The sequence below is a fragment of the Mercurialis annua genome, linkage group LG8 (genome assembly GCF_937616625.2).
Source record: "Mercurialis annua linkage group LG8, ddMerAnnu1.2, whole genome shotgun sequence".
NCBI classification, from domain to species: Eukaryota; Viridiplantae; Streptophyta; class Magnoliopsida; order Malpighiales; family Euphorbiaceae; genus Mercurialis; species Mercurialis annua.
The window spans coordinates 27,901,019-27,921,263 of NC_065577.1; the positions used below are offsets into that span (position 1 = coordinate 27,901,019).

Genomic DNA, 20,245 nt, shown 5'->3' on the forward strand with positions numbered 1-20,245 from the left:
AAACGTTAGGATTTGTTTGGTAATACCCTTAAAAAATACTACGCATACTAACTTCAAAAGTAAAAACATTATGATGAAAGTAATTTTAAAAAATTTAATTAAAAAAATTGAAACTAAACTAACAAGTGTATAAATATAAAAGATAAGTGTCTAAATTAAAAAAATAAAATAAAAAGATAATAAAATTTAACTATAAAAGACAAGTGTCTAAATTAAAAAAATATTGGTCTTTAAATACATATGTCTAAAATTAGATAACAAATTTCAAGTAAAAAGGAAATTAAATAAAAACATATCAAGTGTTTAATTGGAAAAAACATGTGTATAATAATAAAAAAATTATTATTAACATGAATTATATAACAGTTAATAATATATTAATTCTTATATTTATCATGCTAATAAAAAATAGATAAATTAAATTATAAAAACTGGAATATAAAATAAGATAAGATCAAACAAATAAGATCAAATAATAGAATTGAACAAAAAATGAAAAAAAATCAGAAATATATATATATATATATATATATATATATATATATATATATATATATATATGAAATAAGATGATAAATAATAATATGAATTTATCAAAAATGATAATTAAAAATTAGAATCAATTATAAAAAATTAAAAAATTAGTATAAAAAAATAGTTTGATAATATTAAAACAAATAGAAAAAAACATACATAGTGATAACTTAATATAATAAAAGATATTATATGTAATATCCTTACAAACAAAAACATACATGTATGGCTACACCTGTAAAAACAAGCACGTGGAAGGCCACATACAAAAAAGGAGAAATTTTGAAAATGAAATGTTAAAAAGGAGCACGCGTGATATTGTTTATTTTGACCAGGTACATATGCAAAGATAATAGTTTTAAGAGTATAGGGTGTAATTTCCTCTAAATACAAAGCCCAAGGCCACTCCTCGGGGTACGTACTATCTTGCACTTATCAATATACTTTCGACATACATATTATACATTCCACTCCAGTATATCCGACATATGATCAAAATTGTCAGAAAACCGAGTTGTAGACCAACAGCTTCACGGCCAGTGTAGAATAGAGATTCATCCTCCTTGCCAATTACGAGTCTCCAACTCGTCAAAAATGCTGCCCGCGGAAGCTTTAGACCTGCTCCTGCCATCATGAACAAACAAATTTAGCAAAATGGTCAAATTTTGTATGCTACTTCCCCAAAAGGTTAAAACGATCCTCTATTTGGACTTCAGCTACAAAACATGTCCAATTTTTTTTACCCAAATCATAGAATTGCACTGCAGCTACAAATTCAAAATCCACAAAACATGTCCAAATGATTATTGTAGACAACGATGGTGGTGGTACTACTGATGGCGATGGTTGTGCCGGAAGAAGAGAGGGAGAAGGAGAAGAATATTGAATAAAGTTTCAATCCGAATCTTTGCAAAGATAAAGTTCCAATCTATACTTTCACAAAATAAAGTCTCAATACATATTGTCCGCAACAAAAAAAATTCCATCTGTACGCACGCAATTATTTTTGAAAATCACATAAACCAAATTTTCCAAAAATAACCCAAATAGGTCTATGAATCCATATTCTAGACGAAAAACTAGAATTGGCAAAGCCCGTGAATTTAATTGTGGTAAGCCAATGTTAAGTCGAGAATTGGGGTAGACCATGGTCAAATCAGAGAAAGTTATTGATTCTTCAGTTGTTCCTCGGCTAACCCAAAATCCCAAACATGAGCTTCAAACTTATGATCGAGCAGAAAATTATTAGACTTTATGTCCTGATGGAAAATTCAAGGCTTACAGTCATGATGTATACGAGACTCCTCTTCCGATCACAAAGTTATCATCAAAATTGACGGTGTCGGTGACCGGATATTGGAACGTGAATTCTTCCCTTAGAGAAAAGTAAATATTGCCATTACCAAAATGAGTGAAATCTTGCCGAAAACTGCTGCAATTATAGTAATTATTCTACCTAAACAGTGTAATCCGCAAGAAGATTGAATGATGGAGATCCACTGAAATTACGCAAAAGGTTCACCGCAGAGCCCCTAATGTCCTAATTCTAACAGATCAAAAAATAGGATTAATCCTTATTATCTCTTACATGCCAGTTCACGTTACATGTAATATAATAGCGACACGTAAGGCCACATCAACATTTCTCAATAGAGATAAACACACTAGTTGTGTTACCTAAAAACAAAGATAAAACATTTTTGCAACCAAAATAACTAGAACTATAGCAATGTCTGAAATAGCTTATTCTCAGTGAACACGTAAGGCCACATCATCTAATCTAATATAGGGAAACCACCATTGATTTCAGTGAGAAAAGAACACAAAAAGGAAGCAATTCAATTTGCAATAAATCAGGATTTATTTATAGTGACAGAAGGTAAGAGATAAAGTATGCTATTGCAATAGGCATACTTTTGATGTTGAATGTAATTAATTTTCTAAATTCGCTATTTGAACAAAATGGCTCATACTGTAACCAATAACAAAACAACAAATGCTTTCAGCATTTGACAAATCATATTTAAAAAAAACGACAAGCTCGGGAAGAGAGGGAATACTTGAAGTAATTGGTCCGCAGTTATTGGGGAGAGATTGCTTTATAACCTTCCTTTTCAAGAACCTTTGCTATTGAGATATCCCCCGTCCTTACAATTCGCCCATCCTCCTAGAGACCATGAATGCAAACAAATTAACATTTAGTAATTGTATTTTTGCAATCCAAGAGCATGCACAACGTGACTAAAAGCTGGCTTTAATATTAGGATCATTCAGTTGAGTAAGTTCAAAATTCAAAATACATCAACTTCCCAATGATTTGAACAACAGAGTAACAAAAATAAAAAAACGAAAAAAGCATTGGCTTACCATGATATGAATGTGCGTAGGCTGAATAAATTCCAAAAGGCGTAAGTAATGGGTTATCATCAAAACAGAGTTTTGTGGTCCCAAAAATGTATTCACCACGTTGGAAACATCTTTAAGTGCATCAATATCCAATCCTGAATCAATTTCATCTAAAATTGCCAAGTCTGCACCGAGAACCTGCATACACAAGAATATTCACAAGCCTGGATTTGTTGTTTAAAAAAAGAGAAGTAGTAGTAGTTTACCGCAAGTTGTAAAATCTCATTGCGCTTCCTTTCACCGCCACTAAATCCTTCATTAACATTTCTGTTTAGAAAGTCGGTGTTCATGTTGACATGCTCGAGTTTGGTAGCTAGATAGCCATAGAACTCCAGAGGACCAAGCTCCGGCAGACCAAGCTTCCTTCTTCGAGCATTAAAAGCCATATTAAGAAAGTCGATATTGGTGACCCCTGGTATCTCAACTGGGGATTGGAAGCTCATAAAAAGGCCAGCCAGAGACCTTTCGTCCGCCTCCTTCTCAAGCAAGTCTTCCCCTTTAAACACAACACTTCCTCCCGTCACTTCATAATCTGGATGTCCAACAAGAACCTAAAACCAAAACTACTTCAGAAAGTTTTTATCTAGGTAGCACGGAAACGGAAACGGGAAACAGAAACGGCATGGAACGGGCACATGAAAACTGCATTTTTTTTAAATAAAGGACACGAAACGTGGGGAAACCTGAGAGTTTCCGGTTTCCGAAACATTTCTCCTACGGGAAACGCCACTTTGTCGAAGTTTCCGTGCTTACCATAACAAATAAATAAATAGATAGAAGATTGGTACCTTAGAAAAGGTGCTCTTTCCAGAACCATTTTTTCCCATAATCGCATGAATCTAACCAAACAAATCAGTAAGACAATTTGATAATACAATTACAAAAATTACTAAACTTTTTGAGTTTGTTTACCTCTCCTTGACGGACCACAAGATTAACACCCTTGAGAATCTCCTGCTTTGATTCGGCAATAACCGCCGTTAAATCTTTGACCACGAGTAACGGTTGCTGCTCTGAATCACGCCCCACCACAGCGGCGGTTCGGGTGTCAGGCGCAGAGAGAGCTAGACGGAGAGAGCTGCGGCGGCCAATGGGTTGAGTAAATAAGTGAGATTGTGATTTGAATTGAAGACAGGGAGAAGAACGCAGCACAGAAGCCATTATTTTGACAGTAAGCTGCACGTTTTTGCAGTAATAAATAGAAAGTCGGGATGAGGCTGTGTGTGCACATCAATTTTGACCAAAATTTCCCCCTTTTCTATTATTTATCTCAAAAACACACTCCATTTTATTTTTTTCAACAAACAAGTCATTTATCTCAAAAACACACTCCCTTTTCTCCCAACAAAACATTCAATAAACAAGTTAAACATTGAACTTTTAATTTAATCTTTATTTTTTTATTAACTTTTAAAAAAATTAGTTAGTAGAATTTAGTGTTTTTTAGATTGATTTCAATAAAATATCAAAAAAATTGCGGGTTTTGTCAGGTCTCTTAAAATCGGCTAATTTAGTCATTTTGGAATATTTGAAACTTTTTCTAGTTGAATCTTTAAAAAATGGCTTGTTTAACCCCATTCACGAATGACAAATTTTTCGGTTTAATTAGAAAAGATTTCAAATATCTCAAAATGGGTTAAACTAGTCAATTTTAAAATATTTGATTATAACTGACAAAACCTCCAAACATTTGGCATTTTATTGGGATTAACCCTTAATCCTTTTTTCTATTATTTATCTCAAAACTACGCTTAGCCCTCACTTAGAACATCCACAATCGTTAAACTGTTTTTAAATCTGATAATTATGTCACATCATTTTTTTTTATTAAAACTCATCTTTACTAAAAGAAAAAGGTTAACATTCCTTTTTTTTTTATTGAAAAATAAATAATTTTTTTATTCTTCTATATAAACTTAAAAGTTTATAGTGTATGGACTTTTGTCTAATAATTCAACCACAATTTTAAATGTTGTCTGCATGTTAAAATAGAAAAAAAAATTGATAGTCTGATTATATAGAAATATTAAAATTTTTGGGTTGATATTAATAAAATAAAATAGGTATATTTTATTATAGACACTTATTTTTCGGACATGTAAAAAGTGATAAGGGACTGAGGCGTCTAATGATAATTCCTAGAAAAATTTGTCTGGGTGACGAGCTATCGATTCAGTTGTTTGAATCCAAGTAGGCGTGATCAGTGCACAATTGCAAATTTGAGTGGTTAAAACTTAATTAGCCGTAAATAGCCTATAAAAAATCAAAGAAATTTAGTCTAAAACTAGAAATTGGACTAATTGCAATATTTTCGAAGTTTATGTGCCAATTTGCAAGTTTGACGGATTAAAATTGACCATATTCAAATTCATAGGGCCCTAACAGACTTTTTAAACACTTTTAGGCATGTTTTACTTAGCCACCAAGCTTTAATACGAGATTTACTAATTTAGATGAGGTTTTTTCTAATACAAACTCTATTATCAATTATATCTTTAACTTTAATTAGAATTACAATTAGGTAAATAGTAAATTAAAATTAACAAAATCTAGAAACCATAGGTCACCCCTAACTAGGGGTGTGCATCGGTCGGTTCAATTTTCGAACCAACCATTTTTACAAAACCGATCGATTTTTTATTTGAAAAAACCGAACCGAAACCGAACCAAAATAGTGGGAAAATTTCGGTTCGGTTTTTCGATAACCGATATATATTATATAATTCTAGAGATAACAGAACTCAGCTTTAGTAAAGTGGTGCAGAGATGCTAACTGTTACATTTGGTCACGGTTTCGAAACCCCCCCCCCCCCCACCCAAGGCATTTTTCTTTGTTTTTAGATTTACAGCATAAAAAGATAAAATTTCTCAAGAGCAAGACTCGAATTCAGACACATTGTATGGATAAAACACGCTGAAATCACTAGACCAGACACGATGCTCCTTACACATGTTACAGATTATAATATATGTAATAACTTCGGACGGTTCGGTTATTTTGGTTTTTCTATTATGGAAACCGAAACCGAACCGAATATTTCAAAAACCGAACCAAAATTATATTTCAGTTCGGTTCGGGTTTTCGGTTTCGGTCGGTTTTTGCACACCCATACCCATAACCTCTATAAATACGGATGTTAATCAACTTAGTTAGAGGTCGGACCAGAAGTACAAAAACGCGCGCATAAACCCTAAGAAAATCATAGTTTTGGCAGAACCACTAACTCCCCACGCGTACACATACCAGTCGATTTTAGTCTAGAAAACAAGCTAATACACTGTAATCTCTCAAAGACGCCTACAGCGCACTAATCCGAAATTGGATTCTACATCTGGATCACCTGAAAACGAGTCAAAGACTCAGAACTGTACTTCTAAGGACCCAATTATGTATCTCATCACTTTTTATCTCATATAATCTAGAACTGTTAATTTGATATATTAGAATACAAACTAGGTTGTTTTGCCGTGAAACGGTCTAAAACTGTGTTCTTAACATAAACTACCATGATTGCCATGCTTTTAAATTCTCAATATGATATCAGTTTAGAAGCATGATTTTAAGATTTTTAATTCGATTTCAGACATTATAATTCAATCCCAGTATGTTTTGGTACGTTATTGTAATACCCTAAAAGATTTAATTATCTAATTGGACCACGTGTCCAGTTCTTGGTGGCCGGAGTGGCGATAACGGAAAGATTTCCGAGAAATTTATATAAATTTTATTCTAGTAGGTCGGTTTCAAGAATAATATTTCGAGAAATAAATAATGTATTCTAGTTTAAAAGTTAGAAGTGGAATTAAAAGGAAAAATGTCAAGAAAAGTCCCAAAATAAAGTTTAGGGACTAAAGTGGTAATTTAGTCAATTACGGCTTAAAATAGAAATTCATAAGTTTTGACGGGAAAATATTAATATTGGGATTCGTATTATTTATCGGATATAAATAATACGTATAAGTCCTAATAAAAGAATTTATTGATTTAGCTATGGACTAAATCGTACAAAACAAAAGTTTAAAGGTTAAATTGTAACAAATAAAGAAAGAAGGGATCAAAGTGGAATTTTACCTTAATATATAAGATTTGGATTATGAATGAAAGAATTAATCAGAAGAAAGAAAGAAGAAGAAGGCTCCAGAAAGTGAAAATCCACCGATCGATTTCGTTTCGTCGCCGTTTCTCCGTTCGGCGTCGGTTTCGGACGGTTTTCGCGGAAATCTCTTCGGAATTGGAAGCTCTATCAATCCTAAGATTCATTTCAAGGTAAAAATTTCAGTATATGGTGCGGAATTGGTAATCAGTTTGCTGTTTTGAATAAAAAGTTATAAACGTGTCGGATTCGTCGGGAATAGGTCGGTTTTGATAATTTGGAAGTGTAAAATGATAGGTTAAGTGTTCCTATGATTTGGGTGTAAATTGGTACAAGTTTTGGGAGTTCTGGAGCTCCGGAAATGGTCCGGGAATGCCGGAAAAACGTCGCACACGTTAGTGCACGACGTGCTGCACTTCAGCACGTCGTGCTGGTGCGCGACGTGCGTCACAGGGGTGCACGACGTGCACCACAGGGGTGCACAACGTGCACCAGTGAAGGGCACGTCGTGCCCTTCATGAAAAATGAAGGCACGATGTGCCAAGCTGGCACGACGTGCCTTACTTCGACGCTGATCTCTGTGGGACTTCTGGGAGCGAAAATTAGCATCCGATAGCTTGATTTGGGTATGAAACTTAGTCAAATGTTTTGAAATAGATATAAAACATTATAAAAATGAATGTTAATATGATAAGTAAGAATACAGTTAAGAAATTTATATAATTCTCGAGTACGAGGAATAGTACTCGATAAGTCGTAAATACGACTAAGGATCATTGAGTTTTTTAGCAAACTAGAAGTGGAATCCAATCAACTTGAATTTAGAATTTAAAAGTACTATATAAACATGAAATCCACGTCTAACTATTAAACATTAATTAACTTGTATCAGACGCGTCAGCGAGCAGTGAGGGCACCAGACGTGGGCTTGTGCGAGCATACCATTATATAGACCACATCATAGATTGGATAGCGGTCACTATGAGTTGCACTTTACTTTCGTGTATTATCGATTAAAGTTATTTCGATATCATATCTTATATATACCGTTTATACGCATTTCATTATACGTATAAATTGTTTATATGCTATATATTTTGAATAAACTTTATATACAAGAACCTAGTATACGATCCAACGAAACTAGCTACCTATTGGGTGTCAATAGGCTGTGTGATCACCAGTAATTGAGTCAGTCTAGTGTGTCTAACTATGATAAGAATTTGATACGAGCGAGAACTCATTTACAGTGTAACCTGAGCCCCGTATCTAGCGGGTTGGACCCACAACTTTGAAATTAAGAGATTGGTCGCGCCTGACGTGGTTGAGTGTGAACACTCCCGGGTAGGACCATTTGGATTAACTTAATTGGAATATTCGTGAGTCGTGTCATGTTTTGGGACTTTAGTTTCAAATGGATCAAATACTTGTTTATTTGTATTTTTATAATGCTTATTTGAAATGCGATGTTATGTTTCTATAATAATACCGTTAGTAAAAATGCAAACTCACTCAGTATTTTCCCAAATATTGACCCCACACTTTTGATGTCTTTCAAGTGCTTAGTGTCTGGACTTAGCTAGAAGGCAACTTTTAGGATTTGGAAGTCAGTCTTTCATGTATAGTTCTCGACTTCCATAGTTCCACAGTAGTGGTCCTGTGTCGACAGAGTCGTAGCCTTGATAGCAGTTCATTTTGGTTTATGTTTTACTTGCTGTCTTTGTTTATATATTTTTGGTAGGCTACGTGTATTTCGTTTTGCTCACACCACTAGATGCCGGTGATATGTTTTGAGATACTAGTATGTATATACTCCCGTGAGGCCAGTTTGTACGAGGTACAGTAACTAGAGCCCACGTGGATATCAGAAAGTGTAGTGTGAATACTTATATATATATATATATATATGTTTGCTTCCGTTGACGTGTATTTTGTTATATTATTCGCGAAAAAGTTTTTGGTAAATTCAAGCTTGCTACGGGTTTTGGAGCTACCACTCCCATTCCCTAGCGCCGGTCTCGGCTCAATAATTTGGGTCGTGACAATTATATCTTGCATTTTAATGATTTTTTGAGTATTGTCCCATGAAATGGAGCTAAAACGACGAATTAATGCCGCCAATCAGAATGCCCTCGCCGCCAGAATACATAACCGGCGCCAGTGTATAATGTCGGTGCCGGCACTGTCATTGGCGCCGTGATCTTGCTTCTTCCCTCCTCCAGAACCAATTCTAGATCCTTCCAGACTCTAGTTCGACCTTGTTTTCGTGTTTCGGGATTCGTTTGAACTCAAAATTGGCTACCGTTTAAACCCACGTGTACATATTTAGTTGTAGGACATGTTTGTAATATTTAATGGGCATGTACCTTTCTATTTCAATCTTGAAGCCCAAATTTATAATTTGTCCATCCAACCGGAAACTTCCATACCGGATTCTGGCTTCTTCCAAGTTCGGAGTCGACCGCGGTTTGAACCAGTGGGTTCGTATGAACGAGATGAAGAACTTCCGTGTTCTGATCAAGTCCAGATTTTGACCACATCGACAGCTAGTGCCAGCCACTCCAGTTCGACAAGGTTTAAAATTATTTCTAATCTTGTAAGTTTATTAACTGTACATGGGCCCGTTGGCGTTGCTTATCGCTTGAGAAAATTACACTCTATCCTTTTTTATTTCATCTTTACAAAAATACATCGTCAAAATGCTTGTTTTCAAGCGTGCTTTTTTTAGTTTTTTCTTTCGAAAACCACGCATTTTCTAAATCTTTATAGATGTACTTTTGTTTGTTTAGTGGAACTGTTAGCACCCATTCATTTTGTCCAATTCACCTTGACTATGTCAAACCTACTTGTTTTTTTTTGTGTGCTAACCTTTCCTTTAATCATAAATGTTATTATTATTTTTGTCAGATCAATAATTTTATTTATTTTATTGTGTATATATACATATATATATATATATATGCTTTTGTTTGTTAATAATTCTTTGATACTTTTATAATTCAATCTTATTTATATTATTCTTAAAAAAATTATTTATCTTTTATTTATTTATTTTATTATTAACATAATAAATATAAAAATATTAAGTTTAAATTAAGTAAATACTATATGATTAATGTTAGAAATCAAATTTTTATGGTTATATATATATTTTTTATAATTAAAATATATAATATTTATATTTGGACACTTATTATCTAATTTTAGACATTTATCTTTAATAATTAAATACATGTTTTTTTAAATTTTCCTTAATTTAGACATTTGTCTTCTATTGTTAAACATATCATTTGTACTTTTAATTTTTTTTAACTTAGGAAATTATCTTTTATATTTATATACTTATTATTTTGATTTTGATTTTTTTATTTTAAAGTTTAAAGTTGCATTCATCATAATTTTTTTTAAATTATTTATATGTTTGCTTGTCATTTATTTTATATAAAAGACACTTCAATCATTGTTTAAATTTAATATAAAAATATTGTTAAAACATAGAAGATTTTTTAGTGTTAAAAGCTACAAACGATCTATTTAAAAAATATTAAAAACTACTAATGAGTTAATTATAAACTCATAAAAATTAGAGAAAAATTAATAAGTACCCTAAATGGCTATATTTAATTAGATTTTTACTGTTGGTCAAAAAAAAGTTGATGACATACTTTTTAAGTTTCTAAATTGCACAAATAACTTTATGATATTTGAGGATTACTGTCAACTATAAAAAAAGGAAGGAAGTGGTTGCAAGAATCAAAATCTCCTACAAAATCTCAAAGCATAAATATATAGCCATTAATATTCAAGAATTTTTAATAATCCTTAATTATCGTAACTGATAATTTGAATTATATGCCATAAACGGCAAAAGAGAAACAAAAAAACTAAAAACAACAAGCATTTGAGAAAAAAAAATCCAGCAAAACAAAAAATTCATCAACACAATATAAATTTATTTATTTGTAAAAAAAAGCTGATATACTGTCAGTTTATATGTAGTTAACCATTAATAAATTAAATTTAATAAAAAAACTATTAACATCCTAAAATCATTTTTTGATAAATTTAACAATAATATTTCTTAAAATTAACAGTACATCAAATTAGTTAACTGTCAGTTAACCAGTAGTCACTTATTAGTTAACTTTAACTAATAAAAAAATATAATTAACATTATGTATTCATGTTTTAGATAACCAACACAAGTATAGTTAATCGTTAGGAAACATATAATTATCCCTTAATTATTTTTAAAATTATTCAAATATAACAAAAAAACAACTGAAAATCAAATTTCAATTATTTTAAAAATAATAATACGTATAAAAATAACTGTTAGTTAACTATGTATCACATATTAGTTAACTGTAATTAAAAAAAAGTAATTATCAATATATATTCATGTTCTATATAAAAAATCATACAAAATTAGTTAACTATTAATTGATCATTAGAAAACATATAGTTAACCTTAATTATTTTTACATCATTGCTAATATCACAATTACAGTAAAAAAGACAACAGTTGTCAGCCACCGCGCCTTCGTTCATCGTTCGCTTTCGTTGATCGTTCGCCTATCTTCGTCCCACTCCAATGACTGCTTTCTTCGTTCAACTCAAACCGCCTTCGTTCATCGTTTTTTTTCATCAGTTTGACAGAAAAAAACTACAATATAAAAAATAACAAAGACGATTCAAAAACTTTAGAAATACTTGCAGAATTAAAGTTTTTGTTATAAGTTAACTAATAGTGTACTAATAGTTACCTAATGGTTAACTAATATGGATACTGACAGTAATTATTTTTTAAAAATGCAGGAATGACAACGTTGAAGGTTGTTGTTTATTATAAAATCAAAGGAATTTTATTAAAGACGATGCGGAATTCTGAACTGTAAAAGAAATAACATATAAGGAAATTTTAGAACAATTACCTAGACATCAACGGCGAAGGAGCAATCGGTTTGTTCTTTTTCACGACATTGACAGTGAAATCCTCGAAATCATTGTCACTCCCTTCTTCTTTTACATGAACTTCAATATAAAAAAACAAAGACGATTCAAAAACTTTAAAAATAAATTGTAGAAGAAGAAAAATAACCTACCACCGCCACGACCTCCCGCCGAGCGCCACGACCGGCATCATCTTTCTCTTCTTAGAGGTTTCGTCGAGTTGGTTGGACTCCAGCGGCGGCGGCTTCAGATATGATTGAGGTAAAAAATGAAAGAAAATGATAAATAAAAAGGACAAGTAAATTTAAATTCAAACAAAAATAGAAAAATATTTGGTTAATGAGAGGATAATTAAAGTCAGCAACAATCTTGGAAAAATCTAAAAGAAATAGGAAAGTGCTTGATGATTATGGGTGTTACCAAATTAACAGTTTTGTATTCTGTGAAATTCAAAAGTTTATTTGTTTAAAGCATAAAGTTATAATTCAAAATTAAAAGTTTCCAACCGTATAATTCAAATTTGATTTTAGTCACAGTAAAAATCTAAATATTTTAGCCCAACACAGTATCTGAGCTAATTTTCTCCAAAAATTACTAAAAAACTGAAAGTATATGTACATTCATATCTATAATTGTTGGTAAAAATACGCAAGCGTACGTATGCCAACTTGTAATACAGACTGCAAAGTACGAATATCGTATTTACAGAGAAAGCTTCTAAATACAACGTGTTAGGAGACTCAATTTGAATAGCCGAAAAGATATTTTTGGTTTGTCATAAAACTAAATAAACTGAAATAACAATTATGGCTAAAATTAACTAAAGATGTAATGAAAATAAGGTTTTAACCATAATGGGAAGAACATGGATTATTAACTTCATTATTCTGTTTAATCAGATTGAAATATGGTTTGGTTGTTCTACTAAGGGTCAGGCTAATCGTAAGCACCTAAAATTCTCTCTCGAGCAATTGCAGGCAAAAACATACAACGAACTAAAACCAGGTTAATTACTCACTCTCGCACAATGATTAACCTAATTATTGATCAATTGATGTTTATGAAGCAAACCCTAGGAAAACGTACTTGTCAATTCACTCTCGCACAATTAACTCCTACGTTCTTAATTATATTGCTCTATTCCAGTTTTACTCTCTCAAACTAAAATCAAAACACAGGACAATGAATAAATTGGCCAACTAAATTCAAGCGTTAAGAAAAATAGCTAAAACATAGTAACAACAACAACACACAAATCCAATTTGTTTAAACAGACATAAATCTCATTAATAAGCTCCAATGAAGGGTTTAGCTACACATATTCAAAGATAATTCGACAATAATGTAATAAGAATTTATGGTTGAATAAGAAACAATAAAATTAATCTCTTAATAATAATCGTATCTTAATCGACAATAATCCCAACACAATAATGTAGAAAACCCAGAATAACAAGCTAAAGCGATGAGCGAATATTAAGAGCTATGTTAAACTAATGTAAAACTAATCTATAATGTTACGAACCCTTGCATCAGTGAGATAATGAGATATATATACGTCTTTCATCTCAGAGAAGGATTTTGACTCGTACCCATGTGTATTTTCGAAGTTACCCTCAAGTTTAAGTGAATCTGGGTGATGTGGAAGGGTCAAAACGACCTTTTTTAACCCTAAAACCGTCGGGTGTGCGTTCGCAGACTTGGGTGTGCTTTCGCAAATTGTTTGAGCTTCTAGGGGTGTGCGTTCGCACACTAGAGTGTTCTTTCGCACACCCATGTACTTATCCAAAATTTTGCTTCAAAACTCATTGGAAAGGCTGATCTGCTCGCACACTCCTTTGCATTCTAGTGTGCGTTCGCACACTTCAAATCTGTTGCACACTATCAACTTCAAAATGTCATAGCTCGATGTAGAAACGTCGGAATGAGTCGATTCTTGATTCTATGGAAAGCTTAGGATGTCTAAGTTATTTCTTGTGAAGAACATAAAGTCAATTGAAGTATTTAAGTGTTTCAAAATCTTCAATCAATGAAGAGGGATCAATTTCACAAGTAGAAACTTGTGCTCTCGATCCGCACAACTTTCCTTTAAACTTAAATTATGATCCCAATGGCTTCCAAATATCTTGAATATAATGAAGTACTCCCACATTATGCCTGAAATATTCAAACACAAAAATGAGTACAAAGAAGCTCGAAATCAACGTCAAATGCACATATATGACATATAAAACACATAGAATATAGGAGTATATTTACTCCTATCAAAATCCTCACACCTACCTTTTACTTGTCCTCAAGCAAATACCAAACAACGCCCAAATGCAAATCTCACGACCATGTTAAAAAATGAGAAATTAAAGCACTTTCACCCCCCTTAAGTAATGAATCAATCAAACACATGAACCAATAACACCCAGACTACTCAAGTGTTCTCACTCCTGCATAACTTATAAATCTATTCAATCTCTAGGGCAGTCTACACAACATGTATAGCAAATAAAAAGTATGTATCTCACAAGGTACTCTCGCACACACTAGTGTTTAAGGGTAATCACTGAAACTCTCATGCCAAAACATGCAATTCTACCATAGGTTTGCCAGTAGTCCACAATTCCACTACTAATTAAATCAAATAAAAAGAATCAAAATGGACTTTTCAATGGGTTGTAATGGGTTTGGATTAAGGTATGATACAGGTAAACAAATATGGGTAATGTGACTTGACAAACTAAACAAATATCAAAAGGAACTAACACTTAAATTCTTAGGCTCATAAAAGCTTTCAATCTTTTTTTTATTTCATGCCTCAAGTTCTTCGCTTTTTTCGGATTTTTCATCGTTTAAGCTCAAATTTTCATTTTTTTCTTTTTCTTTTTCTTGCTCTCACTTTCTTTTTCTTAACTTCACGAGGCATACTAATCATATAGCACAAGAGATAAACATTATAATAACACGAGTTATGGATGTTAAACATCCTCACACTTGTTCTTTTAATACTTATTCAATTTATCAAGTCAAAAAGGTAAGAAGAGGTTAATGAGAAAAGGTAGATGTGTAAAACTAGGTGTAACAAAAATAAGGCTAAGGCTCAACTTGGGTTATTTAGGGGAAATTTGGGTAGGCTATTTAAAGTGGTCTAAAGAAATGGGTATTTCTAGATGTCATTTATCATATTCAATTTATTTAACTAATCATGCAATTTTACTACGGTCACATGCAAAATTCTAGAGAATTAACATACATTGACTCACACCACAACAAATGAGACATAAAAATAATATGCTTGATACGGCTCAAAATCCTCTCACAAATTGGGTTAATACTTTATGATTGTTATACATCCTGCTTAAAAGCTCAGAGATTCAGTTGTTCAACAATGTTCTTGCAAAGTTCATATGCCCTAAGAAATGACTTTCAGCATAAATTATGCATTTGTGAAGTACTAATTTTCACCTCAATCCTATTAGATCATGTCGGCTAAAAGACACAGTTATTTGACTGTCATTCTAAACATGTTGTTTAATCTCAAAGGCACAAATTAACTAACTCATTAAATAGGGGTGGGGGGGGGGGGGGGGGGGGGGGACGTAAACACTAGAATTTCAAAATTCTGACATTGGCAAGAAATACGGCATAAGCACGATATAGATGACAAACCAAACAAGCAAGGCATGAACATGCGAAGCAAAAGACATACAAAAACATCTATAAAGGGGTTCGCTACATATCATCTTACATACCAAACAAAAATAAAAACTAAAACAAAGCTAAAAACATAAAAATATAATGTTTTCCCCACCCTCACACTAGTTCATGCATTGTCCCCAATGCAATGAAATAAAACATAACTGAAACATAAAAGTGTAGAGGGTGAAAGGAAAGATACCCTTGAGATTGCCTCCCAAACGCTCTTGTTTATGGTCATTAGCTTGACCGTATGGCAGATAAATCATGGCGGATCAAAAAGAGCAACTTGCTCATGTCCTTGAGCAATAAAAGTTCTAGAACATGGTTTGCGCCATTGTTCAAGAACCTTGAAGATCTCGCCATTTGCGTTTTCCAATTCCACCAAATCGGGACCAATGTTACGCCGGAGTTTGAATGGTCCACTCCACTACAATACCAGCTTACCTGCACATGAATGCACTTGAGAAGTATTCAGAATGACAAGCTCACTTACATTGGTGCTTCCGGGTTGCACTAGATCTCTGCTACTCGCCGTGGAGCAAAATTTCAACTTCCACCCTGCCCATTGTTTAGGTTTACCCTTTTTCTGTTTGGCTGAGGGTGGAGGTTTTGAAGGTGCTCTCTTCTTTACTGACTGCGCAGGCATACCACACAAAGGCTTTTGCAATGGTTCTTCTTTGCTTGATGGGTTGAATTCTTGGAATGTCATAAGATTCTAAGTACAACACATCCTACATGCTCTCACGCTCACTCTCCTCCTCGCGGTCAATTCTCATGCATTTTTCCTCACTACTCGGGATTTGCGCTCTCTTTTTCATCTCAAACTCCACACTTTCATCCTCTAATCGTAGGGTCATCTTGCCTGCATTCACATCAATGAGAGCCCTACTAGTGTTCATGAATGGCCTTCCAAGAATTTGAGGGCACTCCTTATCAATCTCATAGTTAAGAACGACAAAATCCACTGGGAGTATGAATTTGTCGACTTTAACTAAAACATCATCCACAATTCATACGGCTTCTTAATAGAGTGGTCAGCAAGCTGCAACATCATAGGAGTGGTCTTAACCTGTTGATCACCAACTAGCTGTCTAAACAAAGAAAGGGGCATTAAATTTAAACTGGCACCCAAATCACAAAGACAATTCGTAGTTCTTAAATCACCAATAGTACATGGAACATAAAAACTCCTTGGGACTTTGAGCTTTGTAGGCAACTTGGTCAAACTGATTGAACTGCAGTTCTCTGTAAATGGACCCGTACTCTCGTCCCAGTTCCGCTTGTTCATCAGAATGTCTTTCAAGGAATTTGCATAATGCGACATCTCCCTAAGAGCATCTGCCAGGCTGATATTGATCTGCAGCTTCTTGAAAGTTTCTAAGAACTTGTGAAACTTCTTAGTGTCTTGTGGCTTCTCCAGTCTGTGCGGAAACAGAACCTTAGGAACATATGGTGGAGGTGGAGTATATGGTTTTGAAAATAGTAACTCAGCGGCACCACCCTCACACTGTTCCTTCTCTGTCTCTACTACAACCTTCTCTGCAGGAGGTTCAGGCAACACTTTTGAACTCCTCAATGTAATCGCCTTGACTTGCTCTCTTGGATGTGCTTCAGTAGTGGATGGTAAACCCCTTTGGTTTTGAGTCTGCAGTGCTTGGGCCATCTGCTGATTCTGCAACTCAAGATTGTGGATAGTGGCATCATGATTCCTCAATGTTTGCTGCATCTCAACATCCTTCTTCATCATCATCTCCATTAGTTTATCAAACTTCCTATGGAGAGACTCTTCATGCTCCCTCTGCTGGAAACCAGGTGGATGTTGTGACCTATTATTATGATGTTGGAAATTCCCCTGATTCTGGAAGGTCCCATGATTCTAGAAGTTGCCCTGATTGTTTTGTGGCCTCTGTCCTCCCTGAAAGCTCGGACTCGCCTAATTTTTGGCATTTCCCCCATTATCCTTCCATGAGAAATTCGGGTGATTCCTCCATCCTGGGTTATAAGTGACAGCGTATAGATCATTATGTGGTCTCTGCCCTCCCATGAAATTGACTTGCTCATTGATAGGTTGAGACAATATGTAGCATTCATTCGACACATGACCATGCTCCCCACATACCTCACAGTTACTATAAATTGCAGCCACATTGTTGATGGTGGTTGCTGCAGCTTGCCTTGTAAGAAACTCCACTTGAGCTTGCAATGCTGCAGTCTTTGATTTTAAAGCCTCCACTGTACGATCAACACTGACTGCCATAACCCCTCTCTAGGCAAGTGCCTTTGCCCTTTCAACTGGCCAGAAACATCCATTCACTGCCATCTTATCTAAAAGATCGAATGATGTATCAGTCGTTTTTCTCATCAAAGACTCTCCTGCAGCTGCATCAATAGTACTTCTGCCCAGTTCAGTTGATCCATTATAGAAGTTTTGGATCAGATTCTCTCGAGTGATGTGATGATGCGGGACTTTCCTCTGCATCTCCTTATACCGCTCCCATGCTTCATGTACTGATTCCCCCTCAAGTTGCTAATAAAGCATAATATCCCTTGTCAGCTTTGCAGTCTTTGCCATGGAGAAGTACTTGTTCAGAAAAGTTTTCGCCAAGTCTGACCAATTGTTAATGCCTGCTCTAGGCAGAGCATGGATTCATTGCTTCGCTTTATCCCTCAGAGAAAATGGGAATAAGAGCAACCACACCTCATCTTCAGTCATGTTACTGATCTTGAATGTACTGCATACTTCCAAAAGGTTTGCGAGGTGTGCGTTAGGATCTTCAGTAGGTAGCCCAAAGAACTGGCAGTTATCTTTCAACAACTGAATGACATTGGTTTTGATTTCATAATGAGGAGTTTGCACGGGATGTGCAAAATAGCCATGGGTATTATTTCCCACATTTGGCTGAAATAACTCCATCAATGTTGGCACTCTCTGCCCTTCATTATTCTGTCCCTGTGCATCTTGCGGATTTTGCTGATTCTGTTGATTCTATGGAACCACTCTATTTTCCACCCCATTGTTGAACCCAGGAGGAACATCCTTTTCGTTGTCCATATTGAGGTTCCTTGCTGATTTTCGGACACTACTCTCAAAGGTCGTGAGATCTTGCTGAAATGGTTCTAGCGGTAGTTCTTTACGTTGTGTATTATGCATACACTATGAGAAGGGTACCTGAAGCAACACAATCAACAAACCACACGCGTCAAACAAGAAAAAATAAAAACTAAAACAAGCCAAGCTATCCTAACTTAGTTGTTAAAGATATGCTTTCCGGCAACGGCGCCAAAAACTTTCTGGTAAAAATACGCAAGCGTACGTATGCCAACATGTAATACAGACTGTGAAGTCCGGATATCGTACCCACAAGGAAAGCTACTAAATACACCCAGTTAGAAGACGTGATTTGGATAATTAAAAGATAATTTGAATGTTGTTATAAAACTAAATAAACTGAAATAACAATTATGGCTAAAATTAACTAAAGCTGTAATGAACATAAGGTTTTAACAATAATGGAAAGAACAGGGATTATTAACTTCATTATTCTGTTTAATCAGATTGGAATATGGATGTGGTTGTTCTACTAAGATTCAGGCTAATCATAAGCATCTAAAATTCTCTCTCGAGCAATTGGAGACAAAAACATACAACGAACTAAAACCAGGTTAACTACTCACTCTCGCACAATGGTTAACCTAATTATTGATCAATTGATGTTTATGAAGCAAACCCTAGGAATATGGACTGGTCAATTCATTCTCGCATAATTAATTCATATGTTCTTAATTACATTGGTCTATTTCAGTTTTACTCTCTCAAGCTAAAACCAAAACACAGGACAATGAATAAATTGGCCAATTAAATTCAAGCGTTAAGAAAAAAACTAAAACATAGTAACAACAACAACACACAAATCCAATTTGTTTAAACAGACATAAATCCCATTAATAATCTCCAATGAAGGGTTTAGCTACACATATTCAAAGATAATTTGACAATAATTTAATAAGAATTCATGGTTGAATAAGAAAAGAATAAAATTAATTTCTTAATAATAATCGTACCTTAGTCGACAATAATCCCAACACAATAATGTAGAAAATCCAGAATGTAAACTAATGTAAACAAATCAATAATGTTGCGAACCTTGCATCAGTGAGATAATGAGGTATATATACGTCTTTCAACTCAGAGAAGGGTTTTGACTCGTACCCATGTGTATTTTCAAAGTTACCCTCAAGTTTAAGTGAATTTGGGTGATATGGAAGGGTCAAAACGACCTTTTTTAACCTTAAAATCGCCGGGTGTGCGTTCGCACACTTTTTTGAGCTTCCATGTACTTAGCCAAAATTTTGCTTCAAAACTCACTGGAAAACTGATCTGCTCGCACACTCCTTTGCACTTTAGTGTGCGTTCGCACACTTCAAATCTGCTGCACACTGTCAACTTCAAAATGTCATAACTCGATGTAGAAACGTCGGAATGAGTCGATTCTTGATTCTATGGAAAGCTTAGGATGTCTATTTTATTTCGTATGAAGAACATAAAGTTAATTGAAGTCTTTAATTAT

At 34.1% G+C, this 20,245-nt stretch overlaps 2 protein-coding genes across 2 annotated transcripts; both read right to left on the reverse strand.

Annotated features, from left to right (window-relative positions):
• Positions 1-798: 798 nt before the first annotated feature.
• Positions 799-4,185, reverse strand: LOC126660849 (ABC transporter I family member 6, chloroplastic). The gene is made up of 6 exons (XM_050354541.2): positions 3,853-4,185; positions 3,729-3,779; positions 3,147-3,491; positions 2,902-3,078; positions 2,595-2,701; positions 799-1,158 (listed from the first exon to the last, which is right to left on the reverse strand). The coding sequence occupies exons 1-5, from the start codon at positions 4,099-4,101 to the stop codon at positions 2,615-2,617; spliced, it is 909 nt and encodes a 302-aa protein (XP_050210498.1). The 5' UTR covers positions 4,102-4,185; the 3' UTR covers positions 799-1,158; positions 2,595-2,614.
• Positions 4,186-16,408: 12,223 nt separating this feature from the next.
• Positions 16,409-17,433, reverse strand: LOC130014965 (uncharacterized). The gene is made up of 2 exons (XM_056104144.1): positions 16,694-17,433; positions 16,409-16,583 (listed from the first exon to the last, which is right to left on the reverse strand). Exons 1-2 carry the CDS (start codon positions 17,431-17,433, stop codon positions 16,409-16,411), a joined length of 915 nt encoding a protein of 304 aa, XP_055960119.1.
• Between the last annotated feature and the right edge of the window lie 2,812 nt (positions 17,434-20,245).

Bases quoted from the DNA above. Each gene is read 5' to 3' on its own strand.
- LOC130014965 (XM_056104144.1), bottom strand. From the start codon at position 17,433: ATGGAGATGATGATGAAGAAGGATGTTGAGATGCAGCAAACATTGAGG. The intron at 16,584-16,693 runs GTATGAATTGTG...AATTCTTGGAAG, and splicing joins GACCACTCTATTAAGAAGCC to GCCATTCATGAACACTAGTA.
- LOC126660849 (XM_050354541.2), bottom strand. From the start codon at position 4,101: ATGGCTTCTGTGCTGCGTTCTTCTCCCTGTCTTCAATTCAAATCACAA. The intron at 3,079-3,146 runs GTAAACTACTAC...TTGTGTATGCAG, and splicing joins ATGAGATTTTACAACTTGCG to GTTCTCGGTGCAGACTTGGC. The intron at 2,702-2,901 runs GTAAGCCAATGC...CATGGTCTCTAG, and splicing joins CTACGCACATTCATATCATG to GAGGATGGGCGAATTGTAAG.